The sequence below is a fragment of the Entelurus aequoreus genome, linkage group LG16 (genome assembly GCF_033978785.1).
Source record: "Entelurus aequoreus isolate RoL-2023_Sb linkage group LG16, RoL_Eaeq_v1.1, whole genome shotgun sequence".
Lineage (NCBI taxonomy): Eukaryota > Metazoa > Chordata > Actinopteri > Syngnathiformes > Syngnathidae > Entelurus > Entelurus aequoreus.
This window is the reverse complement of record NC_084746.1, coordinates 20,164,949-20,184,370: the sequence shown is the minus strand read 5'-3', so window position 1 is coordinate 20,184,370 and position 19,422 is coordinate 20,164,949. Positions and strand designations below refer to the sequence as shown.

Genomic DNA, 19,422 nt, shown 5'->3' with positions numbered 1-19,422 from the left:
CAGTCCAGCCTAGAGTATAGTCCGGAGAAAGCTCTCTCCAAATTGTCCTCAAGAGCGAAAAAACGCTCTTGGTGCTCATTGACAACGGCACTAAGGATAGACAGGTTGGATGTCCTGGGGAATCGGGACTGGGCCTTGCCGGTGTCGCCCGGTTCCGCCATGTTTTTTTGGCCAGAACGTACTGTTATGTACCGGGCAAAGGGAAGGAGGCGACACCAAGGCAGAACTGCGGTTTACTAGGTTTATTGAAAACCTTGATGAGTGTGTGGGGTGTGTATGCTACCACAAGTGAATGAGTGCAGACGATGTGTAGAATTAACAATGTATGTTTTACCAGGGTTGGTTGTCGGTGCGTGTTGTGGGAATCTTTCGTCGAATCCAAGGGGCTAGGCGAAGAGGTAGTCAGCAGGGAGGCAAGCAGTCGGGGGCTGGAGAGAGGCAACAATGTCCAAGTCCAAGCAGAGGTCAAGGGTCGAGGGAGGCAAGCAGAGATCCAGGTGGAGGTTGTGAGGCAGGACACAATCACAGGCAGCAGGGAAAACACTGTGGAAGACACAAGGGACATCAAACACGGGAACGAGGAAGAGCACAAAGAAGGCGAGCAAGGAACGAGGGAGTGGTGCCAGACGTGATGCTTACTGTGAAAGATAGGCTACGTTCTGGCGAAGGTCTCTTGGGTTCGCTGGCTTTTATGCTGCTCCCTCTCATCAGGCACAGATGTGTTGATGCGCAATTGCTTGCAGCCTTGTCGCTGGGGGGGCATGCTGTGCGCAGTGTGAGCAGGGGCGTGTCTAAGTGTGCTGCCAGCAGAGGTCCCGGCAGCTCCAGCTGCCAAAGGAAAAGCGGGTTCGAATCCGCGCCGTGACAGTGCCAGTCCATTTAAAGCTTTAAAAACAAACAGCAAGGTTTTAAAATCAATTCTAAAATGAACAGGGAGCCAGTGCAAACTCTGAAGAATTGGGGTTATATGCTCGCGTTTTCTGGCCCCTGTTAAAAGTCGTGCTGCCACGTTCTGGACTAACTGCAACCGGGAGAGAGCTTTTTAGCTAATGCCAGCATAAAGTGCATTGCAGTAGTCCAGGCGACTTGAAATAAAAGCATGCACGACTTGTTCAAAAAGGTTAAAAGATCAAAACGGTTTTACCTTTGCTAAAAAACGAAGATGATAAAAACACGATTTTAAAACGCCATTGACTTGTTTGTCAAGTTTAAAATCGCTGTCTATAGGAAAGGAGAAGAGAGAGAGAGAGAGAGAGAGAGAGAGAGAGAGAGAGAGAGAGAGAGAGAGAGAGAGACAAAGAACTCTCCCACAACTTTATAACTTTTAGGAATAAGAGGAGGAGGGCCAATACAAGCTCTATCTGATTGTGGATATATGTTTTGGTTAAGCACTGGGTTGGCAGTTAGCGATAGGGCTGCAAATCTTTGGGTGTCCCACGATTCGATTCAATATCGATTCTTGGGGTCACGATTCGATTCCAAAATCGATTTTTTTCCGATTCAACGTGATTCTCGATTCAAAAACGATATTTTCCCGATTCAAAACAATTCTCTATTCATTCAATACATAGGATTTCAGCAGGATCTACCCCAGTCTGCTGACATGCAAGCAGAGTAGTAGATTTTTGTAAAAAGCTTTTATAATTGTAAAGGACAATGTTTTATCAACTGATTGCAATAATGTAAATTTGTTTTAACTATTAAATGAACCAAAAATATGACTTATTTTATCTTTGTGAAAATATTGGACACAGTGGGTTGTCAAGGTTATGAGATGCCATGCAAGTGTAAGCCACTGTGACACTATTGTTCATTTTTGTTATTTTTTATAAATGTCTAATGATAATGTCAATGAGGGATTTTTAATCACTGCTATGTTGAAATTGTTACTAATATTGATACTGTTGTTGATAATATTCATTTTTGTTTCACTACTTTTGGTTTGTTCTGTGTTGTGTTTGTGTCTCCTCTTAATTGCTCTGTTTATTGCAGAGTGTTGCTGGGTCGGGTTGGGTTTTGGAATTGGATTGCATTGTTATGGTATTGCTGTGTATTGTTTTGTTGGATTGATTAAAAAAAATAAAAATACAAATACAAATAAATAAATAAATAAAAATAAAAATAAAATCGATTTTTTAAAAATGAGAATCGATTCTGAATCGCACAACGTGAGAATCGCGATTCGAATTCAAATGGATTTTTTCCCACACCCCTAGTTAACAACATCAATAATAAAACAAACCTATTTGGAGGATAACATTTCATTGAAAAGACCATAAAATGCATAGACCATAAAAGTGTCTTATCTTAGAACAAAAAACAACGACGCACACACAAACTTTTAGACTCAAATTGTGGTTTTAAACACAAGATTACTGAAATATTAATTTTGCCATTACTTTCCACCCTTTTGGTCACATTATGAACACATTCAAGAAATGTTTTCAAGAGACAGTGAAAATCCATACTGTTACATTAGAAAGTTTCATCAATTACCGTTAAAAAAGCTGTTTTTTTCTTCTCTTTTTGAGCTGTCAGCAACTGTTTAGATAGAGCAGGAACAATGGGAGGGGAGGCACACGCCTATTTACCTTTAAAGGTCTTTGGACATACGGGTAGTTTAAATCCAAATCCGAATCAAGGCAATAAGGCCTAGTGAATAAATCAGGAAAGCCAGATTTGGAGTCGGAGGTGTAGGGGCCTAATTCATTGTATGATCAGGCTGTTTTGGGAATAAGGACATAGTAACCATAAACGGCGTGCTTGATGACGCACAGAAATAAGTCCTGCCACATGAGACAAAACAAAAGCCTGAAAAACCAAATATGGCCACAGCTGATATTAGAGCCATTAATACTATGGAGAAAAACAAGCATTCGTCTAGCATGCGGTCAACATCCGTGCATAGGACAATAAACGCATGTCAGAGGTTTAGACTTGGTGCATGCGCGTTATTGGTATACCATTTTACAAAAATTACAGTTAAAATCATGTCCAAAGATAAAATCAAACTGTCCCTAAAAAATTTACAGGGCAAACGGATGACATCAAAATTAATGTTCGAGTTCGGTGGTTGAGCTATCACATATCTTAAAAAACTACAAAATGCAGGTTTGGAAAATCACACACCGATCCTCTTTTACCACATTGCAGTGTGCAGGTTGAATCCCCTTTCTGCAAAAGTACAGTACTTCAGAAACCTTTACAACAGAATGTGTGGCACCAGAGTGGACTAAAAAAATAATTTGGTATGTCCCTTTTGGACCTATAAGGCTAAGAAATGTCAGTGCATACTAGATTATCAAAAGAACCACCCTCTAATTGCGCTTATTTTCTGTCTTATCAATCTTTGTGTGTCGCGTGTGTGTGTGTGTGTGTGTGTGTGTGTGTGTGTGTGTGTGTGTGTGTGTGTGTGTGTGTGTGTATGTGTGTGTCACCATCTGATGATCGCGGGCTAGCCTTGAGTCAATGGAAGGCGTTGGTTGGTGAGCTGGGCATCCACCCTCCACGCCATAACGCCCCACTTCCGCGTCCATGTCTTTGGCGACGCCGATCACACGGATGAGGACAATCATTGACCTAGTGTCCAATTTTGCCAAAATTAAAGCAGACGCAGTCAAACCGGTCCTGCTGCAGTTCGGCTGCAGGAGTTGCCAGAACAGTGCTTCACACACTGAACAGTGCTTCACACACTGAACTGCCTAACTGTTGGGGTTTGCTCCCTTAGCCTTTTCCATTCCAGAGGATACCCACAAGGCAGTAGAATGGGGTGGGTGGGTACGGGGGGGGGGGGCTATTTAACCCATAGATTGGGGCAGTGGTTGGCGGACGCCAGGGCGTGTCCACACACTGGTGGGCCTGCACGCCTCGCCTCTGGGTCCCACTGCTGCTCCGAGATCCCCTACAGTTTAACCTGTGTCCGCAAAGACGCAGTTTACCGTGTGTGGCCACGAGGAGGCACCACAGGAGTCTTGGTGGTGGAGAGACTTTGTACCAGCAGGAGGAGGTTTACACACTCGGCTCCTCTTTTCGCCCACCCAAGGGCTAGCTGGCGGCGATAGCTGTAAGCAGAGAGTAGCAAGCAGGGGCATCATGCAGCATGCACTAACTACAAGCCCTTCTGCCACAAATCTAACGCACTGACGCATCACACGCACCCTATGCGCGAGCACTCACACATCATTTTATATGTTTTTGTATGTTTATTATGAGAGTATGAGAGATTGTGAATTGTTACCTCGATGTGTACATTGATGGTACGATTGGTTTGAACACCCTCTTTTTCCTCTCATTGGTATGCAGGGAGGCTGTTCGTTCAGTCGGGGTGGGAGAAGTAAGATGGTTGTTTGTGGAGAGCATCTTAAAACTCATTTGTATACTCTAGCCTTTAAATAGACCCCCCTTTTAGACCAGTTGATCTGCCGTCTATTTTCTGCTCTGCCCCCTTCTCTTGCGTGGAGAGGTTATCAGGTGACCACAGATGAAACGCTAGCTGTTCAAAGTGTTGTGGACCACTTCCCTGTGCATCAGTCGGTGACGTCTCTGTGCTGCTGACTTGTCTCCATTCAAGATGATCCCCTGTTTTTCCTTGCCCTGATGTGGGATCTGAGCCGAGGATGTCGTTGGGGCTTGTGCAGCCCTTTGAGACACTTGTGATTAAGGGCTATATAAGTAAACATTTATTGATTGATTGATTGATGTATGTACCTTGAGTGTGTATGTTCTGTATTTGTGTATGTATGTGGGAGTGAAGGTACTTATGTATGTAGGTAATTACCAATGAGTGCGCGTATGCATGTACAGTATGTATTAATGAATGAATATACGTATGTGTGTATGTATGTATAATTGTGTGTATGTGAGTATATATATGAATTTGTATGTACAATATATTTGTCTCCCAGTGTGTGCGGGAACCAACGTACGGCCCCAGCCACCCATAGAGGCCAACCCAAAACAGCAGGTGCTGTGCCAAAGGGAAAAGGGACCACGTGGCCCACGCAGCCAGGCCGGCCAGCGACAGGAACCCCAGTGCCGGGAAAACTGTGCCGCCCGGCAGGGCCCGCAGCCGGCCATAGACAGACGTGCCCGGCAGAGGACAAGGCACGTGAGAAGCAGGGGACAGCCAGCCCCCAAGCCAGCGAGAGACCACACCCCACGCAAGCAAAAAGACTGCCGTAGGGAAAAACCGCCCCCGTCCCACCAGCAACCGGGCCCCCACGAACCGAACTCTCCCAGAGAGCACGGCGGGGCACACCCCAGTCCGCTCCACCTGCAGGGACCCCAACGATGGAGATGGAACGTCCAGCAACTACCCTGGTGAATCATCCCCTTAAGGGAAGAGAAAAAAATATAGAACATTTAATAAAAAAGACGCTCACACAGAACGTCACTACCCCAGCTGCTGACCGACTTGCAGCACTGCGGAATACTTTGCAGCGCACTGAGCTAGACCCAGCAGGCCCCCAACCAAGACGGGCACAGTATGTGTATATATGTGTTTGTATGTGTTTGCACGGCACATATACATGCATGTGCATATGTATGTTTTTGAATGAGATGTTTTTTTTTTTAATGTATTTATGTATTTATCTATACTTGTTAATTTTTTTTTTTTTCCATGTAGTATTTGTTTAATTTTTTTTTTTTTTTAAATGTACTTTTATTCTATAAAATTTTTTGTCTCCTGCTTTATTGTGTGTATGTGTCGCTGCCCTGGCGTGCATTGCTTATCGCAGCGTGTGGCGCGGGTAAGGGCCCTTATGGCTTCTTCCCGGATGGGATGCCTGGTAGGTGGTGGGCGTGGGTAGGCCTGCATGTGCGGGGTAGATTGCAGGGTTTGATTGCACTGGGCACTCGTGACGACCAACCCTGTTTTTTTTTTTTTGAGGAGTTGGTGGAGTGGACGTAGGCGGGAACTACGGGCATGCTTGGGGGCGGTCGGACTGGTGTTAGATTATCTTGGGTGCCTGCTGCGCGTGCCTGGGAGTTGCGTGCTGTTAGCCTTTCGGTGCCTTGTTGCAGTTTGCGGGGTCGGTCGCTCTTTTGTTTCGGTTTTGTGTTTGTACTGCAGATGGGCGATGGTGGTGGTGGTTGCTGTGGTGCTACTGGCGGTTAGCGTTGCTGTGTTGGGTAGGAGTGGTCAGAGGATTGGTGGCCATGCCCTGATGGAAATGTGGGGACTGGCTGGCGTTGGCTTGATGGCTGGCTTGGGTGCTGACATGTGGGCGGGATGCGTTGACTTCTTTCCCCGTTGAGAGGCATCGTTCCCTGGCCGGGACTCGTGTGAGCGCATTGCTGTGCAGATAGCTTGGATGCAGTGTTCGCTATGAGCATGGGGGCTGTGCAGTTTTTTGCGTGGGGTTGCTGGTGGGACGGACAGGCGCTGGCTTTGTTTGGCAGGGGGAGGACTCGCGTGGCGTCGTGTTGGCCTGGTGTGGAGCAACCAATAACTACGGCCAGGAGGCCGTAGTTATTGGTTGCCTCTTGCATGAACTTGGGGGTGTTTGTGGGTGGGGGGGTTGTCTAGGCCCTCTGCTCCTCCTACTTATAGCGCACACACACATATAGGACTTTGAGGGATTTTCCTACGGGGAGGCATGGCAAGGAAATGAGGATGCCTCGATGGGGCTCCAGTCCTGCTGACTTGTCCCCTGTTCGTCCATCCCTCAATTTTAACTGCATGGTAGACACATAAGGTTTGGGAGGCTCGGCACGGTAGGGACCCACCATGGCCTTGATGTCCCCCAATTTTAATCACATTATTGCCTCCTCGGCTGGCGCAGGCTCCAGGGACTGTGGTCTGGTAGCCTGCCATTCCCGTGCAGAGTTTAATTGTCAGGCGCGTCTCTGTGGCCTGCTGCTGGCCCCGCCGGGTAGCACCAGGGTTACCGGCCGTGCTGCGTGCGGCAGGTGGTCCCGTGTTGCCTGGGCACCGCAACTGCTGTTTTGGGTTGGGCTCTCTGGGTGGCTTGGGCCGTACTTTGGCTCCTGCACACACTGGGAGACAGTGATATTGTACATACAAATTCACATATATACTCACATACACACAATTATTTGCACATATATACACACATATGTATATTCATTCATTAATACATACATACACGCACATTGGTACTTACCCACATACATAGGTACATACGCTCCCACATACATACACAAATACAGTACATACATACACACTCACTCACGGTACATACATCCACACGCCCATTCACTTTAAAAACATATATATACACATACTGTACATATACAAGCACATATACATACACATATATACACTCATGCATATAATCACGTTTCATCAAACATATATTAACGTTGTTCCCCTAGGGGAAACTGAGTAAAACACGGCACACGGACAAAGTTTAACCTATTTATACTATAACAATCTACAAGGTTAATACAGTTTGCTTCTCTTTCTTCCCCTGCATTTATCTGCTTTCTTTTTAAATCCAAGTTATCATTACATATACAGTATGTATTGTTGCATTTGAAACAACTGTATTGTTGATAATAGAGGCAATTATTGTTATTATTCATTATCAATAGTGGTATTATTTTTGTTCCATTTGTAGTGCCATAATGTTCATTGTCATGTCCGTGTTATTAATATTTACTACACTAACTGCTTCTTTGCTATCACTTTTGGTATCATATTTGTACATATTGTATTTGCTGATGCTTTCCGGTTGTTGTTGTTGTTGTCTTTCTGTCTTATCCCCCTCTTGTCCCCGCAATTCCCCCTCTGTCCATTTTGTTGGCAAGAAACCTTGTGTTGAGGAGCAGGATGGATGGGAGCGCAGGTTGTTATGGTTTTCTCCTTGGCTGAGCAAGCAGTCCCTCTCTGCAGCCTTATTTCTGCTTCTGCTTTTTCTGCCATTGCCGTCGCTTTGGGGCGCTGACAACAATCCACAGCCTTCCCACCAGCCTGGTTATTTCTGGTGGGATGTTGTAAATTGGGGTGGAAGCCAGCATATCTTCATTGTTTAGGTGAAGTCCAATATCAGTCAGTTTCTGAGGCATGTACTAGATTTGCACCGTTTCAAAGACTGGCTAAAAATTACAATTACAATTAAATACACAATAAAAGAAAAACAATTTTGCAGAGTTGCGGGGAGCCTCAAGCACCTGCGTGTGTATTTTCCGCCTACTCGAAGCAATAAGAAGGTACCCTCTGTATCAGTTTAATTAAAAAAACAAAACAGTTTTATACAGGATATATAAATAGAGGGTTGCAGCTTCATCTCTGTATCAGTTTAGGGGTCCTTTGCCTTGAAAACTTTCAAGACCCCTGATGTATGATTCCTGTGTCTTATATATAAAAGTTATGAACTTTATGATGTGCTCACAATTGTGTTGTATTTATGTCTGCCAGGTGGTTCTACAGCAACTTGAGCAGAGGCCAGGCTGAGGATTATCTGCTTCGGATTCCCAGAGATGGAGCATTTCTCCTCCGACAGAGAGTGGGAGAGCCTGACTCCTTCGCTATCACTTTCAGGTTGTGCTTATTTTTACAACTTGATTTGATTGATGAATTTTTCAAATACTGTATTAAAATAAATTTCCTCGTCTGCCAGAGGTGACGGTAAGGTGAAACATTGTCGGATCCAGAAGGAAGGCAGTGTTTACCTGCTGGGGACAACAACTGAGTTTGAGAGCCTAGTGGAGCTAGTAAACTACTTTAAGAAGAAACCCCTTTATCGCAAGACCAAGCTACGGTACCCAGTCACACCAGAACTTGTGGAACGCTTCAGCACAGTGAGTCTCCTACAAACCTAATAAAGGAGATGACAATGAGTCAATAATAATGAATAACACAATGTTTGTTGTAATGATGTGTGCCCTGTGTGGCTACGATAGCATTAGCTTTTACATGCAACTTTGTTACAATCCCCAAAACTTGTAGCAAGGTGAAAGCAAGTTAAAATATCATCGAAAACCCTGTTCCATCGCTCATATTTCATTTAATTAATATGCGGTGAGAAACTATACATTGAGGATCTGATTTACAAAGATTCAAGTAACAAATATAAAAGTTTGTACAGTTTAAAATAGTATGTACTATTAGTGGGCGTGTTGTATATGATCTACTACAATTTATAACAAGTACAAAAGTGGTGCTGATCGCCATATTTAGATGAGGTTCTAGCTGCCACCATGGAAACACTCATTTCTTGCACATCTATGACATAATGCAATAAGTTGTGCTGTTTTGTTACGTTGTTGAAAACGCAGCACTCAACAATAATATGTAATAGTTTTTCTTAGTGTTGGTTATCACAAGCTGATCTGGTACACTGGAATGCCACAAAAAATTGTATCTTGCAAATAGTTTTTTTTTTTACTTGCGCAAAGCTCGACAACCAGTTAACAGTTAAATGTCCTCTAATAAGCACAGAAATATAACACAGAAATACACTCTCTATATAGATAAAGCTCATTATATATAAACACAAGCTCAATATATATATATATATATATATATATATATATATATATATATATATATATAGATAGATAGATGGATATGTATGTATATACAAAGCTCAATATGTACAGTATATGGAGAAATAGTATGGCTAATATAACAAAAGGCATTCATATCACACTACTTACATTATAAGACAGCAGCTACGTTACTATGCTGCTTAACACAATAACACACAAGCTACACCAAGTGTCCTCAATTTAACAATGTTTATACAGTTATCATAATAATATAGTTGGACATTACTTACAGACACATGGTCTCCAAGGAAAAAAATTATTAGAAATTATACAGCAACAAAACATGTCTGATATGCTCTGTATATTTAGCAAGTGAATCAGACCGTCATCAGCTTAATTTAAGGAATTATTGTGGCCACAAGGTGTTGTAAAAGACCAAATATCACTCAACCCTCACCAAGGGCAGCACACTCCTTGCTTGATATTATAATAACATTTTATATTGTAGTGGATTGTCCGAAGCTTAAGCAGGCAACAAAAGTATTTTAGTACAACAAATTTATTTACCCATTATCAGAAGTGCAGGTTGAATTGAGTTGGCCGTGCAGACAAACCACAAGTTACTCCGGAGCCAACAAGACACACACAAGCCAAAATCACCCACGAGTTCCGGTCTTCTGCCATTTTTTATATGTCTGTTGTGCGTCATCGTTCCTTATCGAGTGCGTCAATGTTTTGTTTGCTTTTCCTATCTGTTCCATAACAACTTGAATCCTTTAGACAGTCAACACATTCTATAGACAGGTTGGCACGACTTAATATTCACTTTTGTCCCACAACTCGTCCATTCAATGGCACAAAATACAAGAGAATTTAAAATGAGTGGACATTCTTAAAAGACAAGAAATATAGGTCAAAAGGTCAGAAATTCTACTACATACCCGCCTTCCAGGGTCTTAAGACCCTGGACCAAAACAATTTCTGATATAGACCACTAACTTAAATCTCTACCGCAGATAGAGGCAAAAACCTCAATGTTTTTATACGAGGCAAAAATTCCGTCTATGACCCTCCTTCAGAGCGATCGCTGTTACCAGCCTGCAGTAAAACCATCTCACAGAACACAATTAGTGGCCTACCCTTTGATTTAGTAAAGGAAAAACAAATACTTTGATCATGAACATCATTGAACATAATTAGATGAATGTATATAGACTTATGACTGTAAGACATTTGCAAAAATATTTTTCCCCGCATTTGCAATGAATGTAGTTACCAATATTGTTAATTATCAATTGATTTTGAACACACAACTGAATTTCGTATGAGTCCATGTTCGATTAGTGCTCGTATAGATGGCTCGGTGGTGCCTCAGGCTGATGGCCTGCCGACACCTCGTTGGGCTTTCGGCTGCCTTGGTGAAGAAAGAGATCCACTCAAACAGTCTGTCTCTGTCTCTTCTTGGGGTGTGGTTCAGTCCATTGGGCAGACTGTGCAATGGCATGTGCGTGCTGGCCGAAATTAGGGAAAACTCAGGTAGAGTTGGAGCTGTGGGGACTTTGGGGAAGGCTGGGGCAGAATATGGGGCGTGGGGCTTTGGTCCAGGCCCTCGGCTTGCTTCAGGGCCTCCTTCCACAGCTGCTGGAGTCCCGGTGGACACATCGTTGCTGGCTAGGTGTTTTCTCTCCTTGGGGTCCTCCCAGTCCGGTATCGGGTGATGGTCTTGGATCGGCTTTGACCGTGCCCCTCTTAGCGAGTGCAAGGGAATCTGGGGTGGCTGCTTTCATCCTCAAATCTGCACAGAGGAACTGGCACACAAATTCTACATTTTGCAAACTTACCATTTTGGTCTCATGGTCTTTCCACCTTCCTAGGAAGCTGCTGGTCCTGAGAAGTGCTGATCTTGTGACTGAAGATGATAACCTGTTTTCTTAAAATAGGTGCCGTTGTTTGACCTAATCTTTTTGGGGAAACCATGTCGGGATATTAGATAATTCATAAAACATTTAATTACTGAATTGGCACCCTCCTTTGAGGTTGGGGTTGCTTTCGCCAACCACTGCAATTGTCAATCTAAATCATTACGTTCCTTTATCCTTGTACCGGATTGATCATATCGATTAAATAAAACCTCAACACGCTCAAACTTGACCCAATCCAAACTCACCTCCCCCCTCTGTCCCTCTCACAGGGACAGTGTTAGTCGTAGTAATAGTAATAGTAATAGTAGTAGTAGTGGTAGTAGTTTCAGAAACATCCAAGAAAAAGAAAAGGCAGCTGATAGTCAAGTGCAGCAAGAACAGAGGCGGAGGACAGGTCATGTTTGAGGTCACTGTTCGCTTTTGCAATAGTACTTTGATATTTTACAACACCTAGTGAATTATTGTGGCCACAATAATTCACTAAATAGTTGTATTTAATTTAGTCTATCTATGATGGGACAATGCACAGAAACATTAAGTTCAGAAACATATATGTTCTGTACTAGATTATATCTAAATAGCTACTTTCCATCTGTAGTCCCTGGCTACCTAAATTAAAGGGTTCCACAAATCAAGCAATAAAATTACGACACTAATTAATCATAATAAATATATACATTCATAATAATCAATAATTAATCAACAAATAATCATACTGTAGCATGTAATCAATTTTAAGAAAAGTCACCAAATGCCCCTTCATGGACACATTCTTAATATACAATACAACCACACCTTATTTACATCATCACACAAAGACAATACATGCTCTTGTTCACATCTGTCATCATTCGTAAAAACAACCAAGATTTTAACAGCCATACCTCACAATTTACAACAAAAATGCTCTCATGGATAAATATAATACTCATTAATTTGATGTGTCAACATAATGCCCCTCTTAGTGACCGTGTGAGCAGCCTTGATTGCTCCAAAGCCACCTCCCAATTTCAAATCTTCTATTCCTTTTGTTATAACGTGGAGAAGGCCAATCGGTCTGTACATGTTCTGGTCCTCTTTATTTCCTGCTTTATGGATTCAATCATAGCAGCAGTTTCTCGACGTGGTAGGGAAAGTGTTTTCCGTTATTGATTTATTTATCAATCGTTGTTATACGTGCAATAATACAATCCTTATATGTTTTAGGAAGATAGTGTCCAACCCATATATATATCTCTAGATCGTGAGTCTGATAATGCAGTGAAGATTTTGTTTAACTTTGTTTCATTTGTTAATTCTAAAATTAGTCTGTCCTGAATAAATGACAATTATTTGCACTGATTTTGAGGGATTTTTTATTCAGGGTTTGTACAGACTGGATGAAATGTTCATTAAAATTATTACTTATGTCCAGACTGTCTGCGATAGTAGCGCCATTGATATTCAATGTTACAGTGTTGTTTCTTGTTTGCTCTCTTTCCGTAAGTTTGTATCTGGTTTTCCATAACTTTCTAATGTTCCCTTTTGCAGCTTTGATTAATTCTAAGTGAAAGTCAGCCTTAGACTTCCGCATAAACATTGTAACTTTGTTCCTCCAAACTTTTAAATCATACGATCTGTATTTAGACCTGTTTTAATTGCTCTTATGAGAGCTGAGTCCTCATGTCTTTATTAGAATCCAAATTGTTTTATTAATCCAAGGTATTTTTATTTTACACTCTTCTTTCTGGTTTTGTATTCGTGTATTTACAGATGTTCTCTTTGATTTTTGTCATCCAATTGTAATTCTAGTAGGGCTGCTTATCATTTGTATCATGTAGAAGCCGTTTATAATATCCTTAAGTTTATTTCTACGCGTCTTATTTAACCAGTCCAGATTAACGTCCCCCATGACGTTACTTCTTTTATACTATGCTGTTTGGGGATGTCTGAAAATCGAATCGAGAAAAATGTCTTTAGCTGTGGTCGGTCGGTATACTACAATTACCTTGAAATACATTTCTGAGAAAAATGTGATTTTAAATTCAACATACTCAAATTGATCTACTTTTAATGTTTTCCCTTTCATAAATCATAATTCCTCCCCCCTTTGTCACTCGATCTGTATTTTCTGTAATCTTGTCCCCCGGGACATTAATTAGAACGAAAGTTGTTGTGGGTTTTAACCATGTCTCTGATAGACAAGGTAATCCAGATTAGAGTCTGACAGTAACTGCTGTATTTGTTCAGTATGTTTCCTGTGGTAGAAAGTTTAATAATGCGGACACGTTTGTTACTGAATACTTTCTACAGACTTCTGTCTCTCTGCGACTTTGTGTACGTAATAAGCAATTATAATTATTTGATATGCTTAAAATTTGTTTTAGCTCAGCTGTTGTGTATCTGCTAGCTCTTTGTAGCCTACAGTAGGAATGTCCAAATTGCAGCCAATAGCTTTGTTTTTAACAGACAACCGAAATAATTAAAAATGTGGTATTAGCGTATCGGTTCAATCAGCGGCAACTACGCCCTGTTTTATCATTTGACCTAAATTTTTGGTTTCGTAGGCAGGACAGAGGGAACAATGTGGTTCATTAGTTGTCTATCTTATACCATTCTAATTGTTGTAATGATAGTTCACATGAGCGGCCATACCTTGAGTCCCACCATATATAAGAGTCAAAAGGCTCCTATTATGAGTCGTGGCAGGACACACGGACGCACCTCAGTCAGCAAGTGCTAGGACAGTTGGAGCAGTCCCCGTCTTCCATTCGTTCCTGGGAGGCGTCCCTATTAGTTGTCCGCTGATGTCGTGCTGTCAGGCAACATCAGGAAGTTCCTTCTGTGCGGTATTGAATTGTCAGGGCACAGTTCGTAAGCAGGTCATTACAAGGTGTGTGCAGGTTGACCACAAAGGAATGCTTCAAAGATTGTGTTGAACATTGTCCGTTGACACTTATGTCCAGCAGGGGTCTGTTTGTATCCTGCTGTTCGTCCTGCTGTCACACCTGTATTTTTTGTGAGCATGTTCTGGCTACAACTTTGGAGCTTGTCTTGTTCAGAGAAGTTGGCAGTCCCCCGGCTGCACATCCTTTCCACCCTCGCTTGACCTAGCACAACCGTGGCTACCACCCAAGTCCATCTGTATGGTTTTACGTTTTGTTGAGGTTTTTTTCCCTCCAGAATTTGGAACTCAAAACATGTACACCCATCGTTTTCATATCCTCTCGGTTAGTTCAATTTTGCATATCACGTTTTAAAATTACAGTCTTAACTATCCCATTAAATGTTAATCAATAACCCTAATTCAAAGATTATACGTACTACTTCATGTGTATTTAAGTACCCTTTTAATTCACTTAAAGATTATCTATAAGTTAATTTAAACTATCATTTGTCTATCAGTAGGCGCGAGCAAGCTGTCATGCTTGCACTCTGACCTCCCGCTGTGCGTGATACTCTCCAAAACAAAGGAATGTTTTTATTCACGTTTCTCCTTATTTTTCAGCTAAATCTTTTAATCTTTTAACTTTTAACGTCCGTACTGTGTTTATTTTTATTGTCTGCATTTTAATTTTGCTTTTATTTTCTTTCATTTCACTTTGTTGTCTGTGAAGCACTTTGAGTCTTGTCCTTTCCTGGAAAAACGCCACACAAACAAAGCTGCCCCGCCTTGCCTTGCATGTCTCCGACTGGTTATCCAACTTAGTCATAACAAACACACAAGGCCATGCTCTAAGCGCCAGCCCTAATCACACTTCTCCTCTTTTTAACACTTTACATATCGGCTCTTATTCTATTTATTAATGTAGGCTGTTATTTGTAATTATTATTCAACACTATTCACAGCAAACAGCTGTAAAGTTATAGTTATTCGCATTATACTCTCAAAATCTATTGCTAACTGAAAGCTGTTGAGATTTGGTTTGCCTACTTCATCTCAGTGGCCTAGTGGTTAGAGTGTCCGCCCTGAGATCGGCAGGTCGCAAGTTCAAAACCCCGGTCGAGTCACACCAAAGACTACAAAAAATTTGGGAGCCAAATCACCAAACATGATTCCCCCACCTCCCAGGGGCAATCACGGGGGATGGGCCAAATGCAGAGGACAAATTCCACCACACCCAGTGTGTGTGTGACAATCACTGGCACCCCAACTTTAATTCTAACTTTATTCTGTCTGGTCTTTATCCTCTTCTAGCTCAACATCCAGAAGTATGGTGTACTGCAATGTCTAAATAAAAATATAAATTACTCCAAACTAAAATGTCAGACTGCACTTTAAAGTTACGTTTATTAAATTAATTTCCAAACTAACCACCACCACAGCAGACATCTTCCTCAATCCTATCCCAATACTCCCATAAATTAGAAAGGTGTTTCACAACAGTGGTTAAGTAGTTATTTTAAGTAATAGATCTCAATATGTAGAAATTAATAAGACTAAATTTGCCCTAGTGTGTGAATGTTGTCTGTCTATCTATCTGTGTTGGCCCTGTGATGAGGTGGCGACCTGTCCAGGGTGCAAAGTCAAATTGTGAAACACAAATTAAAGTTGAATCAAGTGGAAATTGACAGAGTATATGAACTACATTCTTGAGAATAGTAATTGATCATTAATATGTTGGAAGCCGCATATTGAACATATTAAAGAAAAATATCCAAATCCATTGCTATTCGGTATAAAGTTAAACACATGCTGAATAAGAAATGTCTGCACATGTTATATTATTCATTTATTTTTCCATATGTAATATTGTTTTGAAGTTTGGGGAAATGTTTATAGAAGAAATATAGACCCAATACTTAAAATTAAAAGGCTCATTTCAATATTACACAAAGCATTATTATTATGATCATATCAATCCATTTTTTAAGTCATAATGTGTTAAATGTTCAGATAATTTAATTTTAAAACAATGGCAATTATGTTTCCGAGTAAAGAACAACAGCCTTCCAGTTTGTATTCTTAGCTTATTTACATTATGAGGAGAAAACTATCATTTTCGGGGGATATTGATTTTTTTAAAATAGGTCAAGTAAAATAAAAATAAAAACACAAATGTATTTCAGTTTTAGGAGTTACATGATGTACCATCCTCAGTGATGAGCTGAACACATGTACTTTTTTGTTATGGTTTAAGAGACCCTTGAAAAGTAAAGTTTTTTGAACATTATAAAATATAGTAACAATTACTTTCATCTTTTAACGTTGATGTTCCAGGTAATTTAATGTCCAATAAATGTATATCATAGGCCAATATAAGCTTTGGCTTCCCCCTATTCTTTTTTCGGTCATTCTTTTTTCTTTTCTTTGCTGTGTGTAAATGTGTATGATTGTTAATATGTCTAATTTACTGTTAAACTGCTCACACAAATTGGTTGATGGTTGATTATATGACCAAAATAAACTCATTTCATTTATTCATTCATTATCTATCGCACTCATAGTTTTATTCCATTTTGCATGTAATTATTCCTATTGATTTCTTCCCCTTTCACTCAAACAACTAAACAAACAAACAATTAAACAAACTTGCAGCTAACCACAATCACAGCATACCATTTACGAATACCTTCATTTGTCACTTTCTCATCTTTTCTTCACTTTCGTTTTCCTTTACAAACAACATCCTGTATCCATCTCTTTCTTACACTTCACACAATGTTTCTATTTTCTGTTCTCCTAGAAACCATTCACATAACGTAAGGTTATAAACATCCTTTTCCCATATTTTCTCAAACCATCCTCTTCACCCTCATTCTGTTTTTTCACCTGCTCTCTCTTCCTCTCTCTCTCACTTTCTCTCCTTCTCTCACAATACAAACACAATAATCCAAAATAATCAGTCTTATAAAATAATTTTAGCTTTAGATATGATTTAGGGCAGTGGTTTTCAACCTTTTTTTTCCAGTAAAATAAAGAAAGAAAATACAGCATAATGTCATTATTTTCTGATTTATTAAATTGTATAACAGTGCACCATATTGCTCATTTGTTGTGGTCTTACTTGACTTATTTGGACAAACAAAAAATAAGAATAACTAAAACGTTTTAAAAATTAAACAAGTGATTAAATTATAATAAAGATTTCTATACATATAATCAATCATCAACCTTCTTTGGATATTGTAATAGAGATCCATCTGGGCTCGTGAACTTAATTCTAAATATTTATTTTGTTGAAGAATTATTCTTCTATAATTATATTTATAAAGGATTTTGAATTGTCGCTATTTTAAAATATTTAAATCTCAGGTACCCCTTGGCATACCTTCAAGTCCCTCCCTTTTTTATCCGGGCGGAAACACCATACCCTCCTTTGAGAACTACTGGTTTAGTTTATAAAAAATCCTTTGTCTCATACATCATTACACTGTACAACTCCTCTTTGGGGGGGCTAGGATGACAGGGAATGCAAAACAATAACAGTGCAATACTTTTTTATATCATGGTCGTTAATGCCTAGTTTCTCTTATTTTACTGTTCTATTTTTATTCTCCTTGTAATATTTTTCTATTTTGTTTCCATTTATACCCTTATTAGTTACTGTTTACTTTTTACTTCTTCTTCCTGAGGGAACTCTCCTGAAGGAATCAATAACGTTTTATCTATCTATCTATTACTAACCCGAGCACAATTCATGACGTCATGCTCATCTTGCAGACAGTTATTTCCATTTAGTTTTATTCTCTATTTGTAATTCTACATGCACCAATGTCACATGGAAATTTGCTTTCTTTGTTATTTATTTACATTATTATTTCTGGTTTACTTGCTGTCTGTTTACTTAAGTTCTCATATTTTGGTCTGTCTTCCTTCTGATTAGAATTTGTTTAACGCTTCTCTACGTTTTGTTTTGACAATGGCGCTGAGTGGCTCTTATCTGTACTTCTTCAGACTCTATCTTCACAGATGCCCTTAGATGTATTAGAATATAAATTTAACTTTTATTTTATTGTGTGTTTATTCCTAAAAAAATGTAAATGTCAATGTATAATCAATTTATCTTTATCAAATTTAAATTCAATATTATTAATTTATTTGTTGTATAACTATTAATTCAAAGTTACAATGTGTCCTAATCTATGATGTTCGTGCGTGTGTGTTTGTCTCAACTTCCACACAGAAACTGGATGGATCAGATAAGCAACAAGGCTGTACCAAAAAAAAAGTATACTAGACATATAAATGAATGATGAATTAAACAATGTTTCAATGTCCCACAATCCGTATTTATTTATTGATAATTAAACGTGTAATTTTCCATATATCTATTATTTTACTGGACTTATCAAGCACCTACTACTAGCACACTCTACAGACCGAGAATAACTGTTCAACCACACTTAGTAATGCCAAGCTAGATGCTAACTTAGCCTTACTATGCCTCAGTAAGCAAACTTTTGCTTACCTAGCCCAATGCTATGCTAACACAATGCCAACCTAGCTCAATGCTATGCTAACACAATGCTAACCCAGCTCAATGCTATGCTAACACAATGCCAACCTAGCTCAATGCTATGCTAACACAATGCTAACCTAGCTCAATGCTATGCTAACACAATGCTAACCTAGCTCAATGCTATCAGTGTCACTCCTCTTCGAACCAATGCCTCACGCAGCTGTCACTCACACAGCCTCGTCACACGCACGCACTCTTATCTCAAAATGTCTCCCAGCTTAGACTCCTTTTTTTTTAATATTTTTTTTTTATTATTATTTTTTTTTTATATGCGTCACACAGTCACTCACACAGAGAATTTACCAGCACAGTTAAAAGTAAATGCAATAGACAACTATTTTTCTCATCCAGAAGCACAGCTGTATCATATCAGAACCTTAATAATAAGAACAACATTTATCATTCACTCTTAGATGGACAAATAGTCAAGTTTAAGGAGGGTATTCTGGACTTCCCTGCTTAGGCTGCTGCCCCCGCGATCCAACCTCCGAGAGCGGAAAAAGATAATTAAATGGATAGATCATACACTCATATGTTTTCTGTACATAAACTTTGTCTACTTTCTCACACGCACACACATTTTAGACAATTTCCAAACTTTT

The 19,422-nt window shown here is 40.2% G+C and overlaps 1 protein-coding gene across 3 annotated transcripts in view; it reads left to right on the top strand.

The window, feature by feature from the left end:
- plcg2 (phospholipase C, gamma 2) overlaps nt 1-19,422 on the top strand; it is a 189,044-nt gene that overhangs the window by 73,394 nt on the left and 96,228 nt on the right. For all 3 annotated transcript variants that reach the window (XM_062022352.1, XM_062022351.1, XM_062022350.1), the window contains exons 20-21: nt 8,384-8,506; nt 8,586-8,766. In XM_062022352.1, coding sequence (XP_061878336.1) covers nt 8,384-8,506; nt 8,586-8,766 — 304 coding nt within the window. The remainder of the gene's footprint in view (nt 1-8,383; nt 8,507-8,585; nt 8,767-19,422) is intronic.